Raw genomic sequence first — 25,487 nt, forward strand, 5'->3', positions numbered from 1 at the left:
AGTGTGTTTTGACTTTAAAGTTTTAATTTTAACTGCATGAGTGTTTCTATCCTTAGAGATAAGACAAACAAAAAGGGCATCCATCCGCACATAAATACCTGAATCTGGTTGAATCACTTTGCTTAACCCTCAATCCTTTCTTATTAACTACAACATAGAAATTGATGAATTGCCTTGCTTCTTTCATAGCCTTGAAGGTCATGCCCAACTCCAATTCCTTAAAATTTTCTAGATTATCACTTATAGTTCTCCTCCTCTCTTGGTTAAAAAGTTTAAGTTCCTCAGGATTATACTCATCATAGTCAGATGCACCAAATTCAAATAAATCATCTCCTTCCTCACACTCACTAACAACAACAACTTATACATCAGAATTACTTTTATCATGTATGATATTAGGTGATAAGGAAGTCAGGTCAAGCTTACACTTATCAATAGTAGCAACATCTACATCATAATTTTCTTTGTGATGTATAATATTGAGTGCAAATGCAGTCAGGTCAAGCGCATAATCATCAACAACAAAAAATTAATAACACTAAATTGAGAAGAAATAAGACACTGTAATGACCTCATTCTATCATCATTATCAACTATATAATACTTGCTGGATGGGCCTGTCACCAACACTTGCTTAACTTCATTAAACCCTAGCTTAGAAGTAAACTCTTCACTAATGTCTCGAACAGATAACAAATTAGGATCAAAATTAGTTCACTAGTGCACCAGATTCTTGTTATACCCTAACTTAGTTGAAATGACCTAGTGACCCCATAATTGAAAATAATTTTTACTTTGTCAATCATCCTGAAAAGTAGTCACATGCAAAGAAGAAGCAAACAAACGCACATTGACCACTTCAGTTATGAAGAAAGAAAAAAAATAATCGAATTAAGAAACAGTAAAATTAGCAGACCAAAATAGGTCCATCAAGAACTCGACAAAATCATAAAAAGACACACATTTATACATTAAACTATTATTTTTGCCAGATAATTTTAGCAAAAACACCTATACCACGTGATCCTGTATACAAACGAAAAATGAATCCATACAACTTCATATAGCTTTTATAACCCGACCCCCACTCAGATAAAAATATTTTCAACACTGCAATCTATTAGTATAAAAGCGACTAACCTTCATGGAATAACTGAATTTCTCATAGAAATCTCGCGGGAAGCCTCCTTAGTTCGAGATCCCTTCGAAACTCTAGCAGTTGAAATTGGGAAAAGTGATAAAAGGGGCTTTTGATTTTGCGGGGGAGAAACAAACAAGGGGAAGGGGTAAATAATTAGCAAGTAAATTAGGTAGGGGTGCTGGTAACTAAATCTACATAGCAAAAAAGTGCTGAATAATAAGTTTTAATTTTTTTTAGTGGCTAGCCATTTGGGTAAGAGTATTTGTGCTTTAGTCTAGTAAGATCAAGGGTACTAAGATGCCCAACTATTAACATAGTGTATATTTGTTTCTAATCGTAAAATTTAAGGGTATTTTTAGACCATTTCCGTTTAAACTATCCAAGTTTAATAAAATTGATCAAACGATCTGAATAATTAATTCCTTAAATTTATTACATGATCCATATATATAAGTTAACACCTTAAGATAATCCCAATACTTGACTTTGTTGACATGGACAAACTATACGTTGTAGAACGGTTGGGCCGGGCGGCAGTGAAGGTGAAGCATTAGCACGCGTAATGATTCGAGCGGGACCTTCTATATTTTGAACTTTCACTATTTTGTCTTTTTGTTCCAATTGCCCTTTCTAAATTTCCAATTCGTAATTCTCTACATTACGAGTGTGGATCCAGTGACCCACTAAGCTACAGATTCCTTACGGCCACACTACTTCTACTCTAACCACTGACGGCAAATCCAATGCACATTCTTCAGATCTGTTCATCTTTTCTCGAAATTTCATTTATCTCAACTTACTTCCCCAAGTTTTAGTTTTTGTTCGCGTTTTTTGGGGTATCAATTGATCAAATAACCATGCGTTATTTTGGGAATTTTTCGGTACTGGAGTGAAGTTAGCTGCGATTTTTTGGGAAATTGGAAACCCTAGTTCCGATAATGGCAGGGCCCGTACAACCAGAAGCTATACTGGAATGGCTTCAGAAGGAGATGGGGTACCAACCTTTAGGTTCATACGCAGCTTCAAGCAAAGCAGCAATGCCCACTATCGATTCGCTTCGCAAGATTTGCCGTGGGAACATGTTACCGATTTGGAATTTCCTCTTGAACAGAGTGAAATCCGAGAAAACTGTTGAAAAAATCCGCCGCAATATCCTCGTGCACGGAAAAGATGATGAAAATGTTAATGCTGTTGATTCAGGGAGGAGTAAAGGGAAGAAGAAGGAGAAGGTAGGGGGAGTGGGTAGGGACAATGGTTCGGGTGAGAATAGTAGAGAATTTGCATTGCAGGAGAGAGACTTGGCGGAGAAAGAGGTGGAAAGGCTAGGGCAGATAGTGAGGCGTCAGAGGAAAGAGTTGAAGGCAAGGATGTTGGAGGTCTCGAGGGAGGAGGCTGAGCGTAAGCGCATGCTTGACGAGAGGTCTAACTATAGGTATCGTTTCTGAAAATTAGCTTATTGTAATGTTATTTTGTCATCTATTAGTAACTACTAGCTTTGTGTTGTTCTTAATTTGATTCTAGTGACAAACTTATCTATAGAAGAAAGTCTTACTTCGATGCCTCATCTTAAAGTGTAAATATGCAAAAGCAAATCTAGCTTTTCTAGCAGTTAATTGAATCCATTACATTCTGCTCGGACCATGTATCCATATACCCAAAAAAGAAGAAGTAAGGAAATGTGTGTGTGTGTGTGTGTGTGTGTGTGTGTGTGCGTGTGTTTATATAATAATGATGGTAGTATCCATCTAGCTTGTGTCCACCTCGACTATTCTACTGGGTACCTGCTATCTCCCACTAGTATAGATAGTGTGTATATCTGCCCATCAAGGCTTAGGCGAATGAGAAGAAATCACCTTTTTTGCCACCGCCAGGATTTGAACTTGAGACATAATGGTTCCTCTCACTTCATTGACCATCAAGCCAAGGAATATGTATATATAATCGACTATACCCACTCCAAGTTCATTTACTCTAAATTTTTGGATTCACCCTGATAATATGAAATCGAGTTAACCTTGTGACTGTCACTACTGACTCTCTGAAGGTAGGGATGGGACGGGTTGGATTATTTTGTAATTTTTAAACTTGCCCATTTTCTGTCCATAAGCAACAAGAACCTGTTTCCAGACTGGTTAGCACTGGTGGCATTAAGTATAGCTGATATTGATACTTTTTAAGTGCAGACATAAACAAGTAATGCTGGAGGCTTATGATCAACAGTGTGATGAAGCTGCAAAAATATTTTCGGAGTACCATAAACGTCTAAGTTATTATGTTAGCCAAGCAAGGAATGTTAAGCGGTCTAGTGTTGATTCTTCTGCGGAGGTGGTTACTACTTTTCATGCAAATGAGAAAGAATCTGTTTATTCAACTTTTAAAGGAGCCAAAAGTGCAGAGGATGTCATTCTTATTGAAACAACATGGGAAAGAAATATCAGGAAGGCATGTGAGTCTCTTGCTATGCAGATGGCTGAAAAGATTCACAACTCTTTTCCTGCTTATGAAGGAAATGGAATCCATATGAATTCTCTGTTACAAGCTGCCAAGTTAGGTATTGACCTTGATGGTGATTTGCCCGATGAAGTAAGAGATGCAATTGTAAGTTGCCTGAAAAGTCCTCCTCAGTTGCTACAGGCAATCACTGCATATGCTCAAAATCTGAAGACTTCGATTACTCGAGAAATAGAGAAAGTTGATGTTAGAGCTGATGCAGAGATTCTAAGGTAATCTGATCTTCTTAGAAATAGCTTTAAAATCTTCATTTATGAGTGGAATTCCGCCTACCTTGGATTCTGATTGTTCTTTGCTGTGATTATTTGAATGAGCAACTGAAAACTATAATAACTCCTATTTTCCTGTTTTCTTGTTTCTTTTTGCAGTTACCTGATTTGGTAAATTTACTTTTATGGGAAATATATGTCCATTTTCGTGTGTGGAAACTTCTGACTTTAATTAATTTTTGGCCAAAAATTCAATTGGTCAACTGTTGCACTTCCTCATATTTTAATATATCAAAAGGTAAATTAATCAGAGATAAGTGTCATACCAATTATAGTCGATACAAACTAGTTAGAACTATACTTAGTTGCTGTGACGCTTATATTAAGTTCGGTGTTGGGAGTCCTTTTATTCTGGTTAGGCACTTTTATACCCGTCTGGGGTTAATTGCAAAATTTCGAAAATCTGGTTTAAAGAATCACTGACTTGCCTTACAAGATAAACCATTCAGTATTAGAATGAAATGGACATGAGAGTGGAATGCATACAGAAGATTGATATAGCTGGCCCAATTATTTGAGAGTTGATTGATGGAATGAAAAGGTAAACTAATTCAAATTATCTGTTTAATAAACACATGTAATTTCTGACAAGGCCACCTATTTGAAAGGGATGGAGTTCTTTGGTTCCGCTTGATTTTGTGGTAAGGTGTATCTGCTTGAACCCAGTTTATGATAATTGTGGCATGATGATGTATCTATTCATTGTTGTCAATATTTAACTTCGAATCAGGTACAAGTACGAGAATGATAGAGTAATGGATGCTTCTTCTCCTGATGTAACATCACCTTTACAATATCAGCTTTATGGCAATGGCAAAATTGGAGGTGATACATCTTCAAGAGGGACTCAAAATCAACTTCTTGAGAGACAGGTCCTTTTTTATGTCATCGCGTATAATTATTTGCCACCTTCAAGTTTTTACTTTGCGAAGTTCCTTAGACTTTTTTAATAGATTGCCTTATTTTGTTTCTTGAAATCCTTTTGGAGCTCTTTGTAAACTGTTGCTCCCTTTGACCTGAATTGGGTTTCCAATTTGACTTGATTATTAGTTGAGTGTTTCCTGTCTGTTATACTTCCTTCACAATTGTTAACCTGACATGGATGCTGTGAGTTCATTGTTAGATATGCACTTGTTTTTACGGTTGTAAGAACTAGGACCTTTCATTTTTATATGCAGGAAATCTGTTTATTTTGGTATATTTTCTAAACTGTCTGATTTGTTGTCCTATGCAGAAAGCACATGTTCAGCAATTCATGGCTACCGAAGATGCATTGAATAAAGCCGCAGAAGCAAGAAATATGAGTCAACAGCTTTTAAAGCGTCTGCAAGGAACTGGTGATGCAATCTCTTCACACTCACTAGTAATTGGCGGAACATCAAAGAGTATGAGCAGCCTCAGACAACTTGAGGTTTGACTTCTCTCTTATAAAACTTAAAAATACTGCGTAGGCTGTGGGACCTGTGGTAAAGTGGGATGCGACACCTTTCTTGGCTTCTTTGGAGAACATTCTGAAGTTGTGCATGGGCAACTATTGATTGAATATTGTTATTATTATAAGGGTTATCATACTTCTTCTGATTTTAAGTTTAGAGATGTAAATATTGAATATATTGTCTTTTAAAGGCATTGAATAGTGCTTTATTTTCCTTTGGTTTGTCTACTTATATAGTGCTTTCTCTTGGTAGTTTCAAACATGCTGGTCTTGTGTGTAATCTTATAATCTTCTCTAGCTCAAGCCATGTTACTTTTATGAAACATATTTATTGATTTTGTACATGTGGGATGTCCTAGCAATTTTTTTTCTTCCTTTTGTAGCTGGAGGTCTGGACAAAGGAAAGAGAAGCAGCTGGATTAAGAGCTAGTGTGAACACTCTAATGTCTGAAATACAACGTTTAAATACATTGTGTGCGGAGAGAAAAGAAGCGGAAGATTCTTTGAGAAAGAAATGGAAGAAGATCGAAGAATTTGATGCTCGGAGATCAGAGCTTGAATCAATTTATAGTGCCCTACTGAAGGCAAGCATGGTATGACTGAACTTATGTCCATCTATGCGGTGCGATATGTCATTACACCAGCCTTCTGTTTTTAAATTTTTATTTCCTTTTTTTTGGGGGGGGGGGGGGGGGGTTTGCATGTGATTGCGATCTGAAGATCTATCCATGTATTTTCCCAAAATTATTAAGCTTATGACCTTCTGGAAGTATAAATGATATCTGCATAGGGACTATTTTTTTTTGTCATGAGACACTATTACTTTCCAACTTAGTGCATGTGTACCTTAAGCAATGTGTTGGAACTTGGGACAACTAACTTGAATTGCTTTGACCATTAAACCAGATACTCGTGCAATGGGACTCCTTAAATATGTTTGAGTTTACTATATGATCAAATGTAGCCTTGCACATAGTTAGTTTAAATACTTTTTGTTGGAAACTAAAAGTGAAATTTCCCATGGCCCACAATTATGTTGATCAATTACCAAGATGGTCACTATCTAGTACTCCCTCAATTCTATTCTATATAACAACATTTGACTGGTCAGAGTCTGAGATGTTAATTTGACTTACCTTTTTATTATTATTATTTTTTTATTTTTTTAATCGGTAAAGCAAAAGAAGAGGTTGCTGGATGAGTTACAAGCAAAAGTATTTGACTTACCTTTATATTGTCAATAGTTGAAGAAAACACTAAAGTATGGTTGAAATGCTGAACGAATAGCATAATGAATTTGAATTCTTAAAAGTTGTATAGGTATGGAATTGTGTAATATTCTGGGACATCCCTAAATCAAAGAGTGTCATAAAGATTGAAGCAAAGGGACCATATGATGAAGTTATTGGCATAATTAATATGGCTTCAGCAGCCCAACCGTGTCTAATGTACTAGTTCTGTCCCATTTTATGTTTGAGAAATGAGTGAAGATAGGATAAGGCATGAGAAAAGTCTTACGTCTTAGACTTTTATAGATTTGTACAAAGGTGCAAAAAAAATGTGGTACCTGTTGGAACACTGAAGTTTTAACATATGCATTGTTTGACGACCTAGTTTGAAAGGTTTACTGGATAAATTATTGGTCGGCATTTGGTTAAACAAAATTGGGTGGAGGTAGTAGGTTATATGTACATTGATGTGCAACTTGATGCCCATCCCAATATATATGCATCTCAGTGTCTTCACTGAAAATTTTCCAATTGGCTGAATACATACATGGCCCCTTAAACTTGCCCAAATTTTTCACTTGGACACCTAAACTAAGCCTTGTTCCTATTAAACACTTAATCTCTATGAAAAATGTACCAATTGAACCCAAATTTGACCACTCTAAATAAACTAGAGTGCTTGAATATCACTTGCCAATGACATGGCAGATCAAACCAATGAAAAACTGACACGTCAACGAAGAAAGAAAGCGGTCAATGTCTGAATTTTTTTTAAAATAAAAAAGAAGAGTAACATTGACTGATGGTGGCCAGCGGTGGAAACATTTTAGCCTGTCTTCTTCCTTCTTTCTCTTTACGTCGAGAAACATATTAAAGAAGTACGATGGTGGAAGGTTGTAAATTTCTGGGGGTTACATGGCAGTGGCCGACATCGGAGTCGGTGGTGAGGAGCTAACTGGTGGCGGTGAAGCAGCAGGGGTAGTGATTGTTGGAGGAGCGAAACTGGAGGTAGAAGAAGGAGCTTATATTCAAATGGTGTTTGGATCTCTCCAAAAGAATGGTGGTTTAGGATTGTTGAAAGGGCATCTCTTTAATGTTGATAGCTAAAAATTTCACCGTATGTTTGGAATTCATTTTTAACCTACTGCATTTAAATACATTCAATGCGTCATTAGTATTATGTCTAAAAAACTTCCAACCTTCAGCATTTTTCTAAATTAAAGTGTAGTTGGTGGCAGCGACAGTGATAGTATGAACAGAGAAAAGAGGAAAGGAAAAGAATGAATGTGGTGGTAGAAGTGGTGGGAGTGACGGAGAACAAAAGGGCAAGGAGAAGGGGTAGTATGTAGCGGCAAGACAGAAGTATGGCGGAGGGTGGTGGTATATGGTGGTGGAGATTCTTGGAGGGGGGAGAGATAGGAGGGTGGTGGTATATGGTGGTGGAGATTCTTGGAGGGGGGAGAGATAGGAGGAAGGAGAACAAGAAAAATAAATTAAAAAGAAAATATGGCCTCTCACGCTCTTAAAGAATGTGTCTTACACGCACAGTTCCATGTCACTGAATTGTGTGTAATAGTTACACTTGAGCTTGAATTAAGTGTTCAATAGGAACAAGGTGTGGTTCAAGTGTCTATGTGAAAAATTTGGACAAGTTTAAGGGTCTTCTTATGTATTCAGCCTTTCCAATTTGTTAATAAATTAGATGTTCCACGGACATATTTATGCTTTTATGCTGGAGAATCTAGTAAATTTTTTGAGCGATTACAACTACAATGACAACAACTAAGCCTGAATCCTGAGCTAGTTAGGAGAAATTTATTGATTGTTTGATTACATAAAATTTTCCCTGTTGCTATGTAGGATGCTGCAGCATTTTGGAGTCAGCAGCCATCAGCTGCAAGGGAGTATTCATCAAGTTCTATAATTCCTGCTTGCACTGTGCTTGTAGATTTATCAAACAGTGCAAAAGATCTTATTGAGCAAGAAGTTTCAGCATTTTATCAAACTCCTGATAATACACTTTACATGCTTCCATCAACACCCCAGGTTTGTAGATTTCACTAATCCACTTATCTAATAAAGACAGTTTAAAGAAATTTAAAAGAATCATTGACGCTGCTAGGTTTAAGGAGGATTTGTGAAATCAACTATTTAATTGTATGCTAATAGAATTTTGTGCTATTTCAGTTACTAATTATTTGCTTCTAATTGCTTCTTTTTAAATATTTAAAATTTAAAATTTTGGAGACGGTGCAAATTATGAAAGAAGAATTAGCAAAGTGACTAGTCTGCTAGGTTTCAAAATCAGATTTATGATGCTCTTCTTGAGTTTGCTGGAAGGATCTATGTTGTTCTGTAAGCTGATAAGCAAACTTTGCGAACTAAGTGAATAATTGTAGATAATTATTTTGGACAATTGGAGTCCTTTTGAACTAAGTGAATAAATGTAGATAAGCATGCTTTTAGAGGTGTTGACGGGTGTGTCATCCTATGTTGCTCGGACTCGAGTGCGGGTATCCGATACGGCTGCGGATCTAGAGGTTAGATACTTCATAATCTAAATTTTAAGATTCGGGGATACGTGATCCAAATACGGATACTAGTGCAGGGATTTGGCAAAAAATAATTTAAAATTCTAAAAATAAATTTATAAAAATATCCTAAATTATGAGAGATATTTTGTGAAAAACTTACTTGTAGGTTGTGGATTGTGGAGTGCAACCAATAATTTTGTCGTTCATTCACAAAATTTCTCAACATGGAAGAATGCTAACTAGAATGAACCAAATTATAGGGAAATAAAACTCTTGAAGATTTAGCAAACGCGTCAAGCTTTCACTATATTGATTTGCTTATAATGGAGAGCAAATGGGGTACGATATTTTTTAGCAGATAAACTCCAATATAAAGTCTCGAACTCTATTACTCTTGCACTTACCCCAATTCCTCTCGTCGAATGCTCGTCTTCTGCAAGTCCCTCTTCGAAGCTCTCTGCTTCTCCCCCTTAAAAAGAAAAAAAATAAAAGAAGCAAGAGTTGCATGATCCATCTAAAGGCCTTCCCCAATTGCGGCATACCCGCTTCAAATTTACCCTAGCTTTTGTTTTGATGTTGGAACTTGGAAGTCAATATGTATTTTATCTCGAATTTTTCTGTAGCTTTGGTCAAAGTACTCAAAATCGGTTGACCATATCCGGTGTTGAACCCACATCAATGTCGTGTCGACATGGGTATGGCAGGAATTTTAAAGAGTCCGCGCAACATAGGTGTCATTTCATCTAAAGATTAAGATGTTTGGCAGAGCATACTTTATTTATTTAGTTATGTCTTTAACATGTCTCGTCACGTGCATGCTTGATTTTTTTTTTCATGGGCCAATTACATGATTTTATTTTTTTAAAATAAAGGTGGCAATATTTATTTAATTCTTATTTCTAGAATTAAGAATAAGTGTCTGCATAATCTTTTTTTTCTAGTGTAGGAGTAGGTATATTGGAAGTATGGATCAATATATGGATTTCTTAGATCAGTTAGGAGGAAGGATGTAGTTGCTTTTGTGAAGTAGTACAGTATCTTCTAGTCTTTCTGGAGTCCTGTACTTTATTTGTACCATCTTGGTAACTTTATTAATAATACCTTTACCATTTCAAAAATAAAAAAGTAGCAATGAGACTCGAACTCAGGACCCTTGCCTGGTCTAATGTCTTTTCTGTCCATCAGGGGGTTTTATCTACCATTCTCAAGTTTATGCTAGATGCACTTGCATCTCTGCCCTCTTGAAGGGCCCTCCTAATGTAAGGGTGTTGAAGCGCTTGCATATTTTTGGTAGTCTTCTTAAATATTGATAAGTGCTTCCATATATTTGGCATTAACTGATTGGGAACCTAAAGGTAGGGCTGATTCGACATATAATATAATGCTGGAAAGCTCCTTTCTTGAAATCTGAATTTGGTTGTTTCCTTGCTTCACACCCCTTTTCCTTCATCTACATCCCTTTTTCCTTCATCTGCATCTCTTTATCCTCTATTCTCTGATTGGTCATATGATGTTATTATCTCTTCTCATTTAAACAATCATGCTATTATCTGTTGTTTTAATGATCCCTCAGCTCCATGTTGCTTCTCCTCCTCTTTCCATCGAGAAGTACTTTGTATTTATTCACTCAACTTTTTTTGTTTTTCTGAAATTCCTCTACTAAGAACTCTCTCTTTAAGTTATTTTAGGTTAGTGTGACAAACTATTCGCTTTTGACTCCGTTTCTTTTCGCATCTAAATACTTTTTTCCTGCATTTGTTGTTGAAATTTTGATAATTTTGAGTGTCTTTCTTATATCCCCTTTATTTCTTCTACTTTCAAAGAGTCCAGTTTCACATGCTTTTAGGTAATTCAATAGTAACAACTCTTCTAAATTTTAGAGGATACCCCAACGGTCATGAGCATAACTAACACTAACAATATATGTAAGTCTTCCTCCTGATTCAAAAAAAAAAAAATTGTAAGTCTACCTCTTCCCCCCTATGTAGGTGCATAGTAATCCATGTTACGTGTTAATGTCGAGGTGTTGTCTGTATATACGTTTTAGAATACATTGGAGGAAAACTTCTTCCTTTTCTTTTCCCTTTTACACCGCATTACTGAACACAATATTCGGGAATAACTATTTGACAAATGGAGGAGAAGCTAATGTGGCCTTGAATTTTAAGGACAAGAATCACAGGGAAGACCATTTTATCAAGTTTAATTGTAGTACTATTAGCGTTCACATAGATCCTCCTCCATTGTCAATAACTATTTGAATGAAGTAAAAATCATATCAATCAAGTTTAAAAGCAATTAAATTTTTTTCTATTTCTATCACAAGATGTAGCTTTATGTTTTTTCAGAGGTAATTTTCTTATAGCAAGTTTGATTTATTATTCCTAATCACTAAAAATTCTTTCCTAACATTTTAACGATTAATGTATCAGTTTATCAACTATATTTATTCTCTAGTACTGTGCTTTGAAAGACATAGTCCATAGGTGATTAGGGACACATCGTAGCACCTTAACTCCTGAAGTAAAGCGTAACTTACGCGAGGCGGAGCTCAAAACCTGCTTTTACCTGAACCATAGTGTTTAAGTTAAGTGCAGAGACTTTAATATTTGTATGAAGGGACTTTTCATTTTCTCAGGATTGACCTCGGTATTTATTTATCGTGACATATTTTATGATGAAAACTCTTACCATAAGCAAGTGGTCAAGATATTTATGTATTAGAGGCATCTTGTACAACGTTATGATGTATACGTTCATAAAAAATGTGTATATATGTATATAGATATATGGCTTTTTTCTTGCTCTTCTGATAAGTTTTATATATATATACACACACACACACACACCCACCCACCCACACGAATGTATATGAGCCTGTATATATAAGCTTCTCAGTTTTGTTGCCGGCTAGAATGTATTCACCTGGTAATAACTAAGTATATCCTCCATCTCCCTGCCAAACACACAAAAGAAACTGAAGGATTATTTATTTATTTTTTCTTCTGTGGAAGGTTAAGATAAGCTAAAAGATGGAAGACAGAGAGATGGTGGTCTTACCTAAAATGATAGTTTAAAATTTGGCAAACGAAATGACTGACTGATAATTATTAGTTGCTATTCTGTTTTACATTATCGTCTTAGTACCTTTTGCAGTTTACACTTGCGTCGTCTCCCTTATGGTGTGTTGTTTCATGCTAAATAGGCTCTATTGGAATCTATGGGTGTTAGTGGATCTACTGGACCAGAAGCTGTTGCTGCTGCTGAAAAGAATGCTGCTATGTTGACTGCTAGGGCTGGTGCCAGAGACCCGTCTGCAATTCCATCTATATGCCGTATTTCTGCTGCTCTACAATATCCTGCAGGTGAGTTTTCTTCTTCATTTCAATGTGTTATTATCGCTTGAATCAGATTTTAGGTAGCCAGTTTTATTTTTCTCCAACTTCTAGAATAGTTTTCACCACTAATTTAGCAATAGCCATTATTAAAATGCATAAGAGGAGTTGTTTAAGAATAAGGTCTTTTGATCTGAGATGTTGTTTATCTGGACCTGGAACTTAGAAACATAGATTATTTTCCACGGAGACCTGCGGCACCATAGCCCCTTTGGTTTGACAAGAATGTGACCCCTGATAGAGTATTTGTGTTAAGAGTACATCTAAAAATTGTGGATAGAGCCACAAGAAAGAGCCAAAGAAGAAGATGTTGACGCAAACTTGATCTGTTATTCATCCAGATTTGCTGGAAAATGGTTGATTGCTCATGTTTTTAGCTGATAGAGTGCCTACTGATTTGCAGTGGCATTCATTACCAATATAAAGTAAAAAAAAAAAGATCTCTCTCTAATAGTAATAATAACAATACTATTGAAAGTCCTACCAAGTGTAAAACCTATTCCCAACTCGTAGGTATTACCTGTATGGTTCTTTCTCTTCCATTGTGTCCTATTTTTAGCTAAGTTTGCATTGATTCCAAGAAATAGTATAATAACAATACTATTGAAAGTCCTCTACCAAGTCTAAAACCTATTCCCAACTAGTAGGTATTACTTGTATGGATCTTTCTCTTCTATTGTGCCCTATCTTTAGCTAAGTCTGCATTGATTTCAGGAATTTATCGGTTTTCCAAGACAACTTCCTTCCATGTAATTTTTAGGTCTACCCCATCCCTTTTAGGCCATCCAACCCAGTGTTTTGGAGAGCGAGAAGCGGAAAAAAGCGACGAGGCCTCGCTTCACCGAAGCAAGAAGCGTGAAGCGAAGCGCGCGCTTTTTTCATGTGAAGCGCAATTTAATACATAAATAAAAAATATTAAATAGGCATAGATAAATGACCAAGAACTCAAATAAAAAAACCAGAACAGTTAAAACAGAGAAAAAAAACCTGAACAGTCAAGCTGGATCTTTTTTTTTTTGGGCTCGATGTCATTGAATAATTAGATAGAATTTACTACAATCACAAAAAAAAAAAAGAACAGTTAAAACAGAGGAAAAAACAAGAACAGTCAACAAAACAGAGATTAACAAAAAAACAGAGCAGAAGCAGAATATAGAAAACAGAGCAGAACAGAGAAAAGATGGACTGAAAAAAATAGAAAAGAAAAAGAAGAAGAGAAAAAAGAGAAGAATGGAAAATAGGAGGAGTCGAGAGGAAGCAGGTAAAGCAGAGAAAAGCAGAAGAGGAAGAGAAGAGAAAAGAAGAAAGAGAACAAGAGAAGAAAAACTTACCTTGAGAGAAGTCGCAACAGTGCAGAGAAGAGGAGAAGTCGCAAGGTTTGCAGCAATCACTTGAAGCAGATGTTTTGGAATAAAGGTCGCGTAAGAGTGTATTTGCAAAAATAATTTTAAAAAAAACCCAGGCAGCTGTCGACTTCGCTTAAGCGAGCTTTTCTCGCTTTTCTCGCTTGCGCCTCACTTCTCGCTTTTTTGCCTGAAGCGTGCGCTTTTTATCAGATGCCTCGCTTTAGGGCAGAAAAGCGCAAGTCTTGCGCCTCGCCTCGCTTCTACGCTTTAAGCGAGAAGCGCACGCTTTTAATAACACTGATCCCACCCATCTTTCTAATCCCTGCACCCGTATATGTGCCCCCGAATCTTAAAATTTAGATTATGACGGATCCAACCTCTAGACCCGCATCCGTATCAGACACCTGCATCCTAGTCCGAGCAACTTAGTCTGTCACTATAGTTTCACACCTATGTATTGATGTATCTGTAGGTCGATGCGGGACATGACCCAACCATCTCAAGAGACCTCTCGTTTTATCCTCAATGTGTGCTACTTGCAGCTCATTTTATCCTCAGTGTGTACTTCTCTCATTATTCATACCGTGATATGGATAATGATGAAAATTGGCATAAAAGGTATTGAAGTATGTGATCATCTCATCTAAATTACTTAATTATATTAAATCTCAACATGCCCCCTCACGTGTAGGCCTGATCTTTTTATGGGCCAAACACGTAGAAATTCTTTTTTTATAATGGGTGATAGTGGGCTCGAACCTAGGATCTCTTGCCTGCGTTGATACCATGTTGAAGTGTGTAGTTAGAGTGGGCATACCCATAATTGCTGAAATATATTAAGTCTCAACTGTGGATACGAAGAAACCATTTGTAGAGGAGAGAATAAGGGTGTACAAGGGAGAGGAGCTGTTGTCTGTTTTGGTTGTTAGGGAGTTGAGATTTCTCTTTATTCTTGTGAAGATTAGGCTGAAGAATGAAGATGACCAGAGTGAGTACTAAAAGATAATATCTCTCATTTATAGGTTGTTCAATGTTTGAGTTAAGGAACTATAAAATCTTCTATAAAAGTAGTTCTTTTAGCTCCAGTGGTGCCAAAATCCGGAAAAATAGCTTATTCTTCAATAATCAGATGCAATGATTATGTATTTATTTTGCATGCTATCTAGATATTCTAAACTCATACCGTGAATGAATACAAGTTTTAGACCCCTGAATTTCCCCACAAATTAAGAAAATATTAAATAATAACATAGTGGGAAAAAAGAGAAGAATGGCTGGAAGCCTAGACAATCATTATCTATCAATCATCTCTCAGGAAGCAGAGCAAAATGAATCGTCTTTGGAATTCTCATTGTTGAAGGCGTAGAAAATCAATGAAGAAGCTTACTGATTTAATTGAAGGGAACTAAGACAATTAGCTTAGCTAGCATTCCAAAAGAATCTAGTCGTTTATTCAGTTCATGACTATCTATGGGATGCCAAAAAAAACCTATCTCTGGAAAGCAAAATTTGCATTTGGGATCGGGTGGAGCCCTTAAATCAGTTGGAAAATAGCATAGCTATTATTGACTTGACGGTGACTCTTGTTCCCATGAATACAACCTCTTTTCTTGTTCCCAGTTCTTGGACCTTTAGACTAATATTCTTTTGGAAGTTATTTTGTTGATTGTGTTTAAATCTAACTGTTTATCATACCGTTGAGTGTTTTAGATGGAAAAGTTATTTCAGTGTCGTTAGTCGAAGTGTTGAGTCTGTCGACTTGTCTGGTTTGGTTAGAACAGCTATGGGCCTATAGTTTCTGGTGCAGCTAGCAGGTCTCAAGGGACTATAAGATGGATATAGTTTTCAATTCTAGGTGGCTAATTGGACCAAAAATTTAACCACCAGGGCCATCTGAGTGTTAGAAACAGTAAGGGAAATTCTACCTTGATTGGATACCCGGACATCTGAGCTTCTATCAATGCCCAACATGAAAATATAACCAGCAAGGAGAAACATCAGCAGCCAAGGATGTGATAATTTGCAAAACCTTCAACAATTAAGGCAATATAAATCACCTCAAACCCATATAGGTATACGGCGTGCTTGTGATTACTCTGTCCCATAACAAAATCACAAGAGATGACCTAAACCATGAGTAATCAATCTGAATAAAACCTATATGAATGAGTCTCTTCAGCTCATTGTTAGCTTGTTATGTTGTTTTTGTAATATGTACTAGATCTGTTAGACACAATTGCTTTTATTGAACTTTAGATACTCCATACCATGACTTTCTTGGATTTTATATTCAGGCATTGTCTTTTGAACTTGGCTTTGCATTCCTTGCTGTCATACCTTTTACACGTAGTGATTATTGTATGTACATCTTATTTTGTTTTTTTAACTTGAGTATTTAGGTTTGGATGGCTCAGATGCTGGCTTAGCAGCAGTTATAGAATCTTTGGGATTTTGTATGAAGCTTCGTTGTTCTGAAGCTTCTATATTGGAAGACTTGGAAAAGGCAATCAACTTGGTTCACACACGACGAGATCTTGTTGAAAGTGGTCATGCCTTATTAGATCATGCTTACAAGGCACAAAATGAGTATGAAAGGTGCGGCAAAGGTTTTTCCTTTTTTTTTTCTTGGTTGAATACTTGCTTATTTGCAATGCACAAGTTTTTCTAATGCTTATTCAAACCAGAAACCAGGTGCCTTTACAAAAGATTGAACTCTAGTGCCTGGAATATTGTATTTCATTGTTGGACATTTGGCTTGACCAATATAGGTTGATTGGTTTTATTTCCTGTGCTTTGTAGGATGACAAACTACTGCTTAAATCTGGCTGCTGACCAAGAGAACACAGCGACTGAGAATTGGCTACATGAACTGGATGTAGCTATTGATAATGCTAAACACTGCCTTAACGAGGAATGCAAGTATGTTCGGGGCCTGGTGAGTAATTTTTGTCGCTATGTATTTGTTTACCAGTTTGTTGAAGTAACATCTTATAGGTATCTTAGAACTTAGTTGGATAAAATGATGGAATTACACATTTCTTTCAGTCTTATATGTTCAATCTATTTAATACTTTGAGATGGACTGTGTCAATAACCAAACTTGTATTACATGCTGTCAATTATCTATCCGAATACAGATATGGTCTGTGGGGGTGTCCAAAAAGAATGTAGGACACGCCACAAAAGACTTACTTTTTTTTAATGAAAAAAAGACTATTTTACTTAATTAAGTGTATTTTGTAAATCATATTCTTTGATATTTATCATTTCATGTCAGCCAAATGAAATCTTTACATGTATACTAGATTGACCTCCGTGGATGAATTTCAAGATCTTTCTGCATGATTGCATGAACAGAAAGTACTTCATGTGAAGTGCCAAGTACCCATATGTGGGAAACAATTGAGTTACCTTAATTGATCCAAAGATTGTGTTTTGAATTTGTTTGGTGTTGTCAGAAGGCCAATTCATCATGCTACAGTTTTGTTAATCCAAAAAGAGGGAAAGCAAAAATAAGGGTCTAACTTCAGAGAAAAAAAGAAATTCAAGCTCTTTAACTAAGATATCTTGATGATGCTGTTATGTCTTTTTTTATTTCCTTTCTCACATACTCATCTTTGTTCAGTTCTGGGAAGTTTCCTTTTAATGAAATGTGATATTGTGGCATCTTTACAGGTAGATGAATGGTGGGAACAACCAGCATCAACTGTAGTTGAGTGGGTTACTGTTGATGGACAAAATGTTGCTGCATGGTGTAATGATGTGAAGCAACTTAAGGCATTTCACGATCAGAAACTACGTTGAATTCGATTCTTTGGCAGCTGTTACACAATGTCTGTAAATTTTCCTTTTCTCGCTTGCTAGTTCTCTGCAACTTCTTGTGGGTTTTGGTATTCGTCGATGCTGGGTTTCTAGCAGCAGCAGCAACAAAACCTAGGCGGCAATTGTTGAAGAACAATTGAGACTTCAACCTAGACCTAGGGACTGTAAGAAATTTTCAGCCAACTCTGGTGTGGGGGGGGGGGGGGGGAGAGAGATTGTTCTTCAACGCTGAAATGTAGGTCGAGTACGATATCTTCTTGTTGCATTTCTTATTTTGTACAGAAATTCTTGTGTTATTTTGAAAAAGAAAAGAAAGAATAGCTTACGTATGGAAATCTCAAGGACCAGTTAGTTATAAGGTGGTCAGCATGTCACAGTATTTGAGCCTCGTTATATTGTCCTGTAACGCCTTCTGATTGATGAGACAAATCGATCAAGCTTCTATGTTTGGTTTTAGTTTTCTTCCTTGTATGGCTTAGTAGTGGTACATTTCTTAAAGAATTTGGTAACTGAACCAAAGAAGTTAACAAATTATAAGATAGAAGCTACAGATTTTGAAGTTTGAAGTGTATCTAATTAGTCGAATGATGAATTAAGGGCAGACATACTAATTGCAATTATAACTTTGTCCAACATGGAATATATTTTCGAAGGGTTAAAAGTCTATCTACATTTAGCTTTCGAGTTTCGCATTTTTATAATTGTATAGGAAGATAGATATAGATATGGATGAGTAGTTAATTATGCCTTATTTTGTGACATTTACCACAATAACTGTTTTTGGTTTTAAGAAGCTTAAAGGATTTCACATGAATGCAGAACTAGACTCGCTGGAATTCTTTTTTTATTTTCAGTTTTGATAGGGGAAATTTCCTAACTGTAAAAATAAAATTAAGCAACAATCTCGTGGCCTCTACCAGCTTAAAAGGTGGATAACCAAGACCCATACTATTTTGTAGGTCCATTTAGCATTTCTTGAGTTGAAGAGGTATTCATCTGAACCTAATATTTTTTTACGCGGAACATAAATTTGTGTAAATATTTAATAAAATTATAACAAATATTAGATATGAATGTATAACTTTAAAAATATATTGGGTTCAATATTAAATCTTAAAAGTTAGAATTTAAATCATGAATCCGCCTCTACCTCTATGTGCAAATAAATTGGAACAACCGTATCATAATTTCATAATATCACGAATTTGTAAGTCCTACAGAGGTCTCGTGAACCAACAAGGACCCAACTGTCTCCTCTTGGTAATTCTTATTCTTTACCAACTGAAACAAAGAAGAAGCAAACTCATTAAATTAAAAATGACAAGAAAAAAGATAAAGCGAAGCAAGTTGGCATAATTCCAATGTGTATTCTTGTCTTTGTTTGGTGATAGCAAGGTGAAACTACTTTTGCAATTTTGCAGTTCACAGGCCTTGCATGAGCATATAAAGAGGAATTGGGCAACATCCATTACCAATTTATGTTTTAACTGTCCATATTCTACTGTATAAATCTCCCATACCAATAACATCCCTAGTATAAATAAAATCTTATTAGCTAGGAAGCCAAGCAATGACTCATCAGAGTTGAAGTCTTCATTTTTTTTGTTTGAAGTCTTCAACTTTGTACAATCTAAAAGATGATGAACAAGAGAATATCTTGGTTTTGGATTATAAACCTCTTCCTTGGTTTCTCATTCTATAACCTTTCAGTTTCACAGGCTAGGCCTATTTCCAGCCATCAACCAACTGCTGTTGTTATAGGGACTGTTCTCTGTGATGCTTGCTACCAGCAAGATTTTTCTAAGGCTAGTCACTTCATTTCAGGTTCATCATCCTTGTCACCTTTTTTATGATAGTATATTATCGGATTTAACTTATATACACCAACACTGTAAAGAATACCTATCGTAGTAGGTAATTTGCTAGGTTACTGATCCTACTTTTTGTAGACGGTTACATGTATCTAGTTATTTTTTTACGTGATCTAATAGAGTAAATTATTTTACACTGTTAGTATATATTTTCTTTCTTGGGAGACTTCTAAACTTTTAATGCATTGTTTATGCTTTTAGGAGCTATTGTTGCAGTAGAATGTGCAAATTCAGGTAAAAGGTCAAGTTTTTACCAGGAAGTGAAGACCAATAAGCATGGAAAATTCAGTGTACACCTTCCTTTCTTGGTGGACAAATATGTCAAGCAAATTAAAGGATGTTCGGTTAAGCTGATCAACAGCAGCAAGCCACATTGTGCTGTGGCATCACCAGCAACTTCATCTTCTTTCCAACTCCACTCGAGGAAAAAACGGATACATATTTTCTCTGCTGGATTCTTCACTTTCAAACCTGTCAACCAACCAAAGCTCTGCAACCAAAAGCCAAGTAGCCATAGTATCTACAATAAAGAAGTATATGTGCAGAAGTCTTTAACTTCAACTCCTAACGATCCCACATTTTCTCAACCAATTCAAGGTAAACCATCAAGTTTTACTACCATAAAACAAGGATTGCTTCCACCTCTTCCAAGATTGCCTCCTTTGCCGGAGCTCCCTCCTCTACCACCTCTTCCATTATTTCCACCAATTTTTCGTTCACCTCCAACGTCTCCGCCTTCAACATTTCCTCCATTTATCCCACCACCTATACCAGGTTTAACTCCTCTTTCACCTCCAATGTCTCCACCTTCAATATTTCCTCCATTTATCCCACCACCTATACCAGGTTTAACTCCTCTTTCACCTCCAATGTCTCCACCTTCAATATTTCCTCCAATTATCCCAACACCTATACCAGGTTTAACTCCATTACCGCCACCACCTCCGCCACCAACCTTCCCATTCCATCTACCTCCGTTCCCATTCCGTCCAATATCTGGCTTCCCTGGAGTTCCTCCTGCTACCACTTCATCTCCAGAGAAAAATAACTCTCCTTAGTCCAAAACACAAATATAAAAACACCTGCAAATAACTAGTAGTTTACATCAAACACTATGTATAACTCTCAATCATTCCCTTGGGTTCAAGGCTGAATAAAGAAAGAAAGAAGATATATTGAAGACTTGGTGATAAAGCAATAAAAAACATTAAGCTAGCATTCTAAAAGACCCTTTTCTTGTTACTTCCTCTTCATGTTTGTAGGTTTGTTGTTTAGAAAGCATATAAGATGGGACATGGGGGGTCAAAATGATTGTCTAATATCTAATAGTTCTTCAATAAAATCTAACTATTAACAGGTGACTGCAGTAACTAACCACTCTGCTAATCTACTCAATTTAAGAATTAAAGATATCTGTATTCTGTAAGAATGTGAAGAATTATGCCTACTCTCTTCCCCCAAAGCCCAACAGCTCCTCTGTTTCTAATTCCTTGGCCAATGCCCAGAGAGTTAGGGCAGTCCGGTGCACAAAGCATCCCGCATTCACGCATGTTTCGGGGGAAGGGCTGCATCTAAAGGAGGTGTGATGTAGCCATCCTATCCTAATGTAAGCATCAGTGGCTGATTCCACGGCTCGAACCCGTGACTTGGTCACACGGAGACAACTTGACCGTTGCTCCAAGGTTCCCCTTCCGGTAAATACCTCAGTTGAGGTGTCTAAATGAAAAATGATTACAATTTTAAGGGGCCGTGCATGTATTCAGCCTAATTCCTTTGTTGCACTTGGACTAGACAAGATGGAGGACTTAGCTGCTTATCTGTAATATAAAGTACTATATATGGTTACTCACTAAAATAGTCATTGGAAAATAGAACTAACTAGACTTCTAAAAAATGGCCTAAGTTTTCTACTTAGGTTTAGCACTACATACTAAACAAAGTCTAATTTTCTTTTAAAGATGGTGTTTGGGTCAGCTTACGCGCATGTTGATTATTTCACTAGGTATCAACATATGTACCGGATAATTCTGTTTACCACCGCTTAGCAGATGAACAGAAATCACTTAGTATTTTCTGTCTCCGCTGGAATTTGAATCTGAAGTTTTCGTCCTACTTCATTGACGACTAGGCCACACGCTTGGGAAACAGCACAATCCAGTATTAATCATAGGTATAAACATATGACTTTTCAATGACACTGATGAGTTAATATTTCCAGCCATTTATGTCCAAGATACCTCACACTCTAAACTTTTTCGCTCCTTCATTTTTCAATTCACAATTACATAGAACAAAGCAGGAGTATTGCAGAAACTGCATTTAAAAGCTGAAGAGTAAAAAGAAAGCCTCATAGCTTTTCATATAACAAAGCAGGAGTATATTCACTAGCTTCTGCTCAAATTCGAGTACCTAATAATACCCACTAAAACCAGCATAATTAATCACATAAATAAACTCCAAAGTCCACAAAAATCGATACCCCCCCAACTCCACAGCCAGCAAAAAAATAAAGGTTCTTTAAACCAATAGATGACATAAAATATTTTTTGTAAAGCATATTCCATAAGTAATTATTCGACAACTCAAATTTTATTAAAAAATAATAGTAATAATTTGCTGCAGGTTGAGAACTAGTGTAAAAATAGTCTATGTTGAGACTATCAACCTCGACTAATTTCTAAAGGTGGCTATAAAAATAGAGTTTGCATTAGAGATAATAAGCATCGATGGAATAAATGATAAATAACATGTCATAAGAGGTTAAATATAGTGTAAAAATTTATTATAAGTAACACCAACTAACTTTTAAACGTGAATATAAAAATAATTTTAATTGTAATATATACTTTTTATAGTTGTCCCTGGCAGTAACATGGTAACGGCGCATGACATGAGGTTGTCGGGCACCTCCCTCTGTTTTCGAAAACCCAAAATTTTGATTTCAAGCTTAAGCAAGCATCAATAATCAATAGTTGTCCATGACGTTTCAGTTTAGTCCTTCGACCCAATTCAACAAACTAATATTTAATAGTGATTTCTAAATTGAGTTAAGGTGCTCGATTCTCTGAATTTCAACTTAAAAGAATTAGAATATTACAATATTGCTGAAGTCACAAAAAGTTTGAACTATCTTTGTGTTTAAGCAAAATAGATGTGTTACAAAATGACATTTGGGCTATTTTCGATAGAGATTTTATTTTGGGCTAGTTTTGGTTGAAATTGTTTATGGACTAACAATTTGGATAATTTTCCCTAGTTAATTAATAGGAGAACTCTTATATTCCCTTAATCATTCTTTGATACTCCAGATTGGAGTTAATTTTATTCATGGTCATTGAACTTTTGTGTTTGTTACCCAAAAGTCATTTTTCTTTTTTTTGTTACGTAAAAATCATTTAACTGTGTTTATTTCTCAAAGTCACTATTCTTTTTTTTTTTTGTTACACAAAAATCATTTTACTTTGCTCTAGTTATCACAAAAGTCACATTTGCCAGATTTTATAATATTTTTACTTGAAAAGTCTATTATGCCTTTGATATTATATAAATCTTCATATTTATATAATACCTTCTATATTATATACTATATAATATATTTTTACCTAGGTATTTTATTTATAACTAAAATAACTTAATATTATTTTTATAATATATTCGTACATTTAATTTTTCCTTAACTAATTTTATTTTTAATTTTTACCTGTATTTTATAAAATCTTGTCAAAGTGATTATCTTGTCAAAGTGATTATCGTGTCAAAGTAAAATCTTTCTTTATTTTGTTACACAAAAATTATTTTACTATGGTATAGTTATCACGATAATCACTTTGACAAGATTTTATAAAACTTTCACCTGAAAAGTCTATTATGCCCTTTACATTATAAATTCTCCAATTTATGTAATACATTCTAGATTATATATTTTATAATATATTTTTACCAAGAAATTTTACTTATAATTAAATTAATTTTATATTATTTTTATAATATATTAGTACGTTTAATTTTCCCATGATACTGAATTTGTTTAATCATATTCAAGCATGAACATATTTTCAAAAATGAAAACAACAAAAAAATATTTATTTGAAATAACAAAAACAGATTTGTTTAACAAATTATAGTTTTTTATAGTCAGTAAAACTTTTAATTTTTTAAAAAGATATTTGAGTTTAATATTAAATTTTAAGCTTTATCTGTTGATATTATTTATTTGAAACTGTTAATCTGATGTGTGAGTTTACTAAATGTTGGTATTTTATTTATTGGATTAATGAATATAGCTTGATTGATAAATCTGTGAGCTTTGATTTTGTATTTCTTATTAAAAATATTTCATTAGGAGTGGTTAAGAACGTTAATGTGAGATTTGTTCACAGTAAAGTTACCGACAAATTTAATAACGCTACCAATATATCTTGAAAATTAACGTTAAGGAAAAATTAAATATACGAATATATTATAAAAATAATAAATAAAATAATATTAAGTTATTTTAGTTATAAATAAAATACCTAGGTAAAAATATATTATATAGTATATAATAAAGAAAAATGACTTTTAAGTAATGAACACAAAGTTAAATGATTTTTACGTAACAAAAAAAATAACTTTTGGATAACAAACATAAAAGTTCAATGACCATCGACCTCGATCGCTAAGATTGAATATTAATAGGGATTAGGGAAACATTTTTTCAGCGCAGTACGAAATGTCATTGTTTGTGACTAGTTTAGTCATTGCCACCAGCCTTAGTGTTTCATTATTTGCCTCTTCTATTAGCAACACAATGAACATAAACACGAATAAGAAGTCTCGATTCGAGCAGCAACAACAACAACAACTCAGTATAATCTCATTAGTGGGATCTGGAGAGGGTAGTGTGTACGCACATCTTACCCATATCCTGGGGTAGAGAGGTGGTTTCCGATAGACCATCGGTTCCCTCCCTCCAAAAACTCCCCACCTTAATCTTGGAGTGACTCAAACTCACAACCTCTTGGTTGGAAGAGGGTGCTACTACTAGAGCAACCCACTCTTGTAGAAGTCTCGATTCGAGCATGGGATATAAAATATTTCTTGGCAGAGAACTTTTACCCCTTATTAAGCCTATCTAGGGCAAAAAGCATTTTACCTAAATATACCATATTAGAAACTTATTTACTCTCACTAAAGAGGTTTTAACTTAATTACAATTTGGTATACAATTTACCAATTATATACAAAATAATGTAGTCTCTAATCTTCCTTATTTTCTCTCTACCTCTTTCTCTTTCTCATGCTTGAAATTCTATCTTCGTTCTAGTATTTGCCGCTCTAATTCTCTACATGATCATTGGTGCAATACTACTTCACTTGTTATATCCGTATATTATTTCATATGCTGATTAACCCTCATTATGTTTTCTCTTTCTTTTTGTTTTCTTGTTTTTGTTTTTGTTTTTTATGTTAAACAATAAATACCAATGATCACTTCTGAAAGAGGGAAGATTCTTAATTTCTTTTAGTTTTTTGGAATTAATAAACTAAGAGTGTTAATTAGAAGCGAGCAAATTGAATTGAAAATCTGTTAATCCATTAAAAACTCTATTGATAGCCATTAAAAATTTTCGAAGTTTTAAATTCAAAAATCGAGTTTTACGAAATTATTATTTGTTTGGATTGGGTGTTGTTGCAAATGATTGAGAATATTTTTTGGAGTTTTTATCTCAATTCGAGTTGATTTTAGTTAGAATTTCAGATTAAAACTCGAAGACGACATAAATAAGTTGTATATATTCAGGTGTACAAATGACATGCAAAATATATAAGACTAACATAATTGCATAAAAGTTGTATATAAATTATAGCTTTTTAACTTAATTCTACATAAAAAAAATTGTATACAAATTGTATATAAGTCCCATGTAAATTGTAGTTTTTGTCCGGATTCTA

General features: G+C 35.1%; 2 protein-coding genes across 2 annotated transcripts; both read left to right on the plus strand.

The window, feature by feature from the left end:
• Positions 1-1,685: 1,685 nt before the first annotated feature.
• Positions 1,686-17,854, plus strand: LOC104091154 (AUGMIN subunit 5). The gene is made up of 10 exons (XM_009596433.4): positions 1,686-2,573; positions 3,325-3,864; positions 4,652-4,793; positions 5,156-5,332; positions 5,740-5,949; positions 8,446-8,631; positions 12,325-12,484; positions 16,260-16,455; positions 16,660-16,795; positions 17,536-17,854. Exons 1-10 carry the CDS (start codon positions 2,080-2,082, stop codon positions 17,662-17,664), a joined length of 2,370 nt encoding a protein of 789 aa, XP_009594728.1. The 5' UTR covers positions 1,686-2,079; the 3' UTR covers positions 17,665-17,854.
• A 1,360-nt stretch (positions 17,855-19,214) lies between these two features.
• LOC104091152 (pollen-specific leucine-rich repeat extensin-like protein 3) lies at positions 19,215-20,914 on the plus strand. The gene is made up of 2 exons (XM_009596432.4): positions 19,215-19,506; positions 19,755-20,914. Exons 1-2 carry the CDS (start codon positions 19,320-19,322, stop codon positions 20,609-20,611), a joined length of 1,044 nt encoding a protein of 347 aa, XP_009594727.1. The 5' UTR covers positions 19,215-19,319; the 3' UTR covers positions 20,612-20,914.
• Positions 20,915-25,487: the final 4,573 nt, after the last annotated feature.

The sequence above is a fragment of the Nicotiana tomentosiformis genome, chromosome 9, assembly GCF_000390325.3.
Source record: "Nicotiana tomentosiformis chromosome 9, ASM39032v3, whole genome shotgun sequence".
Lineage (NCBI taxonomy): Eukaryota > Viridiplantae > Streptophyta > Magnoliopsida > Solanales > Solanaceae > Nicotiana > Nicotiana tomentosiformis.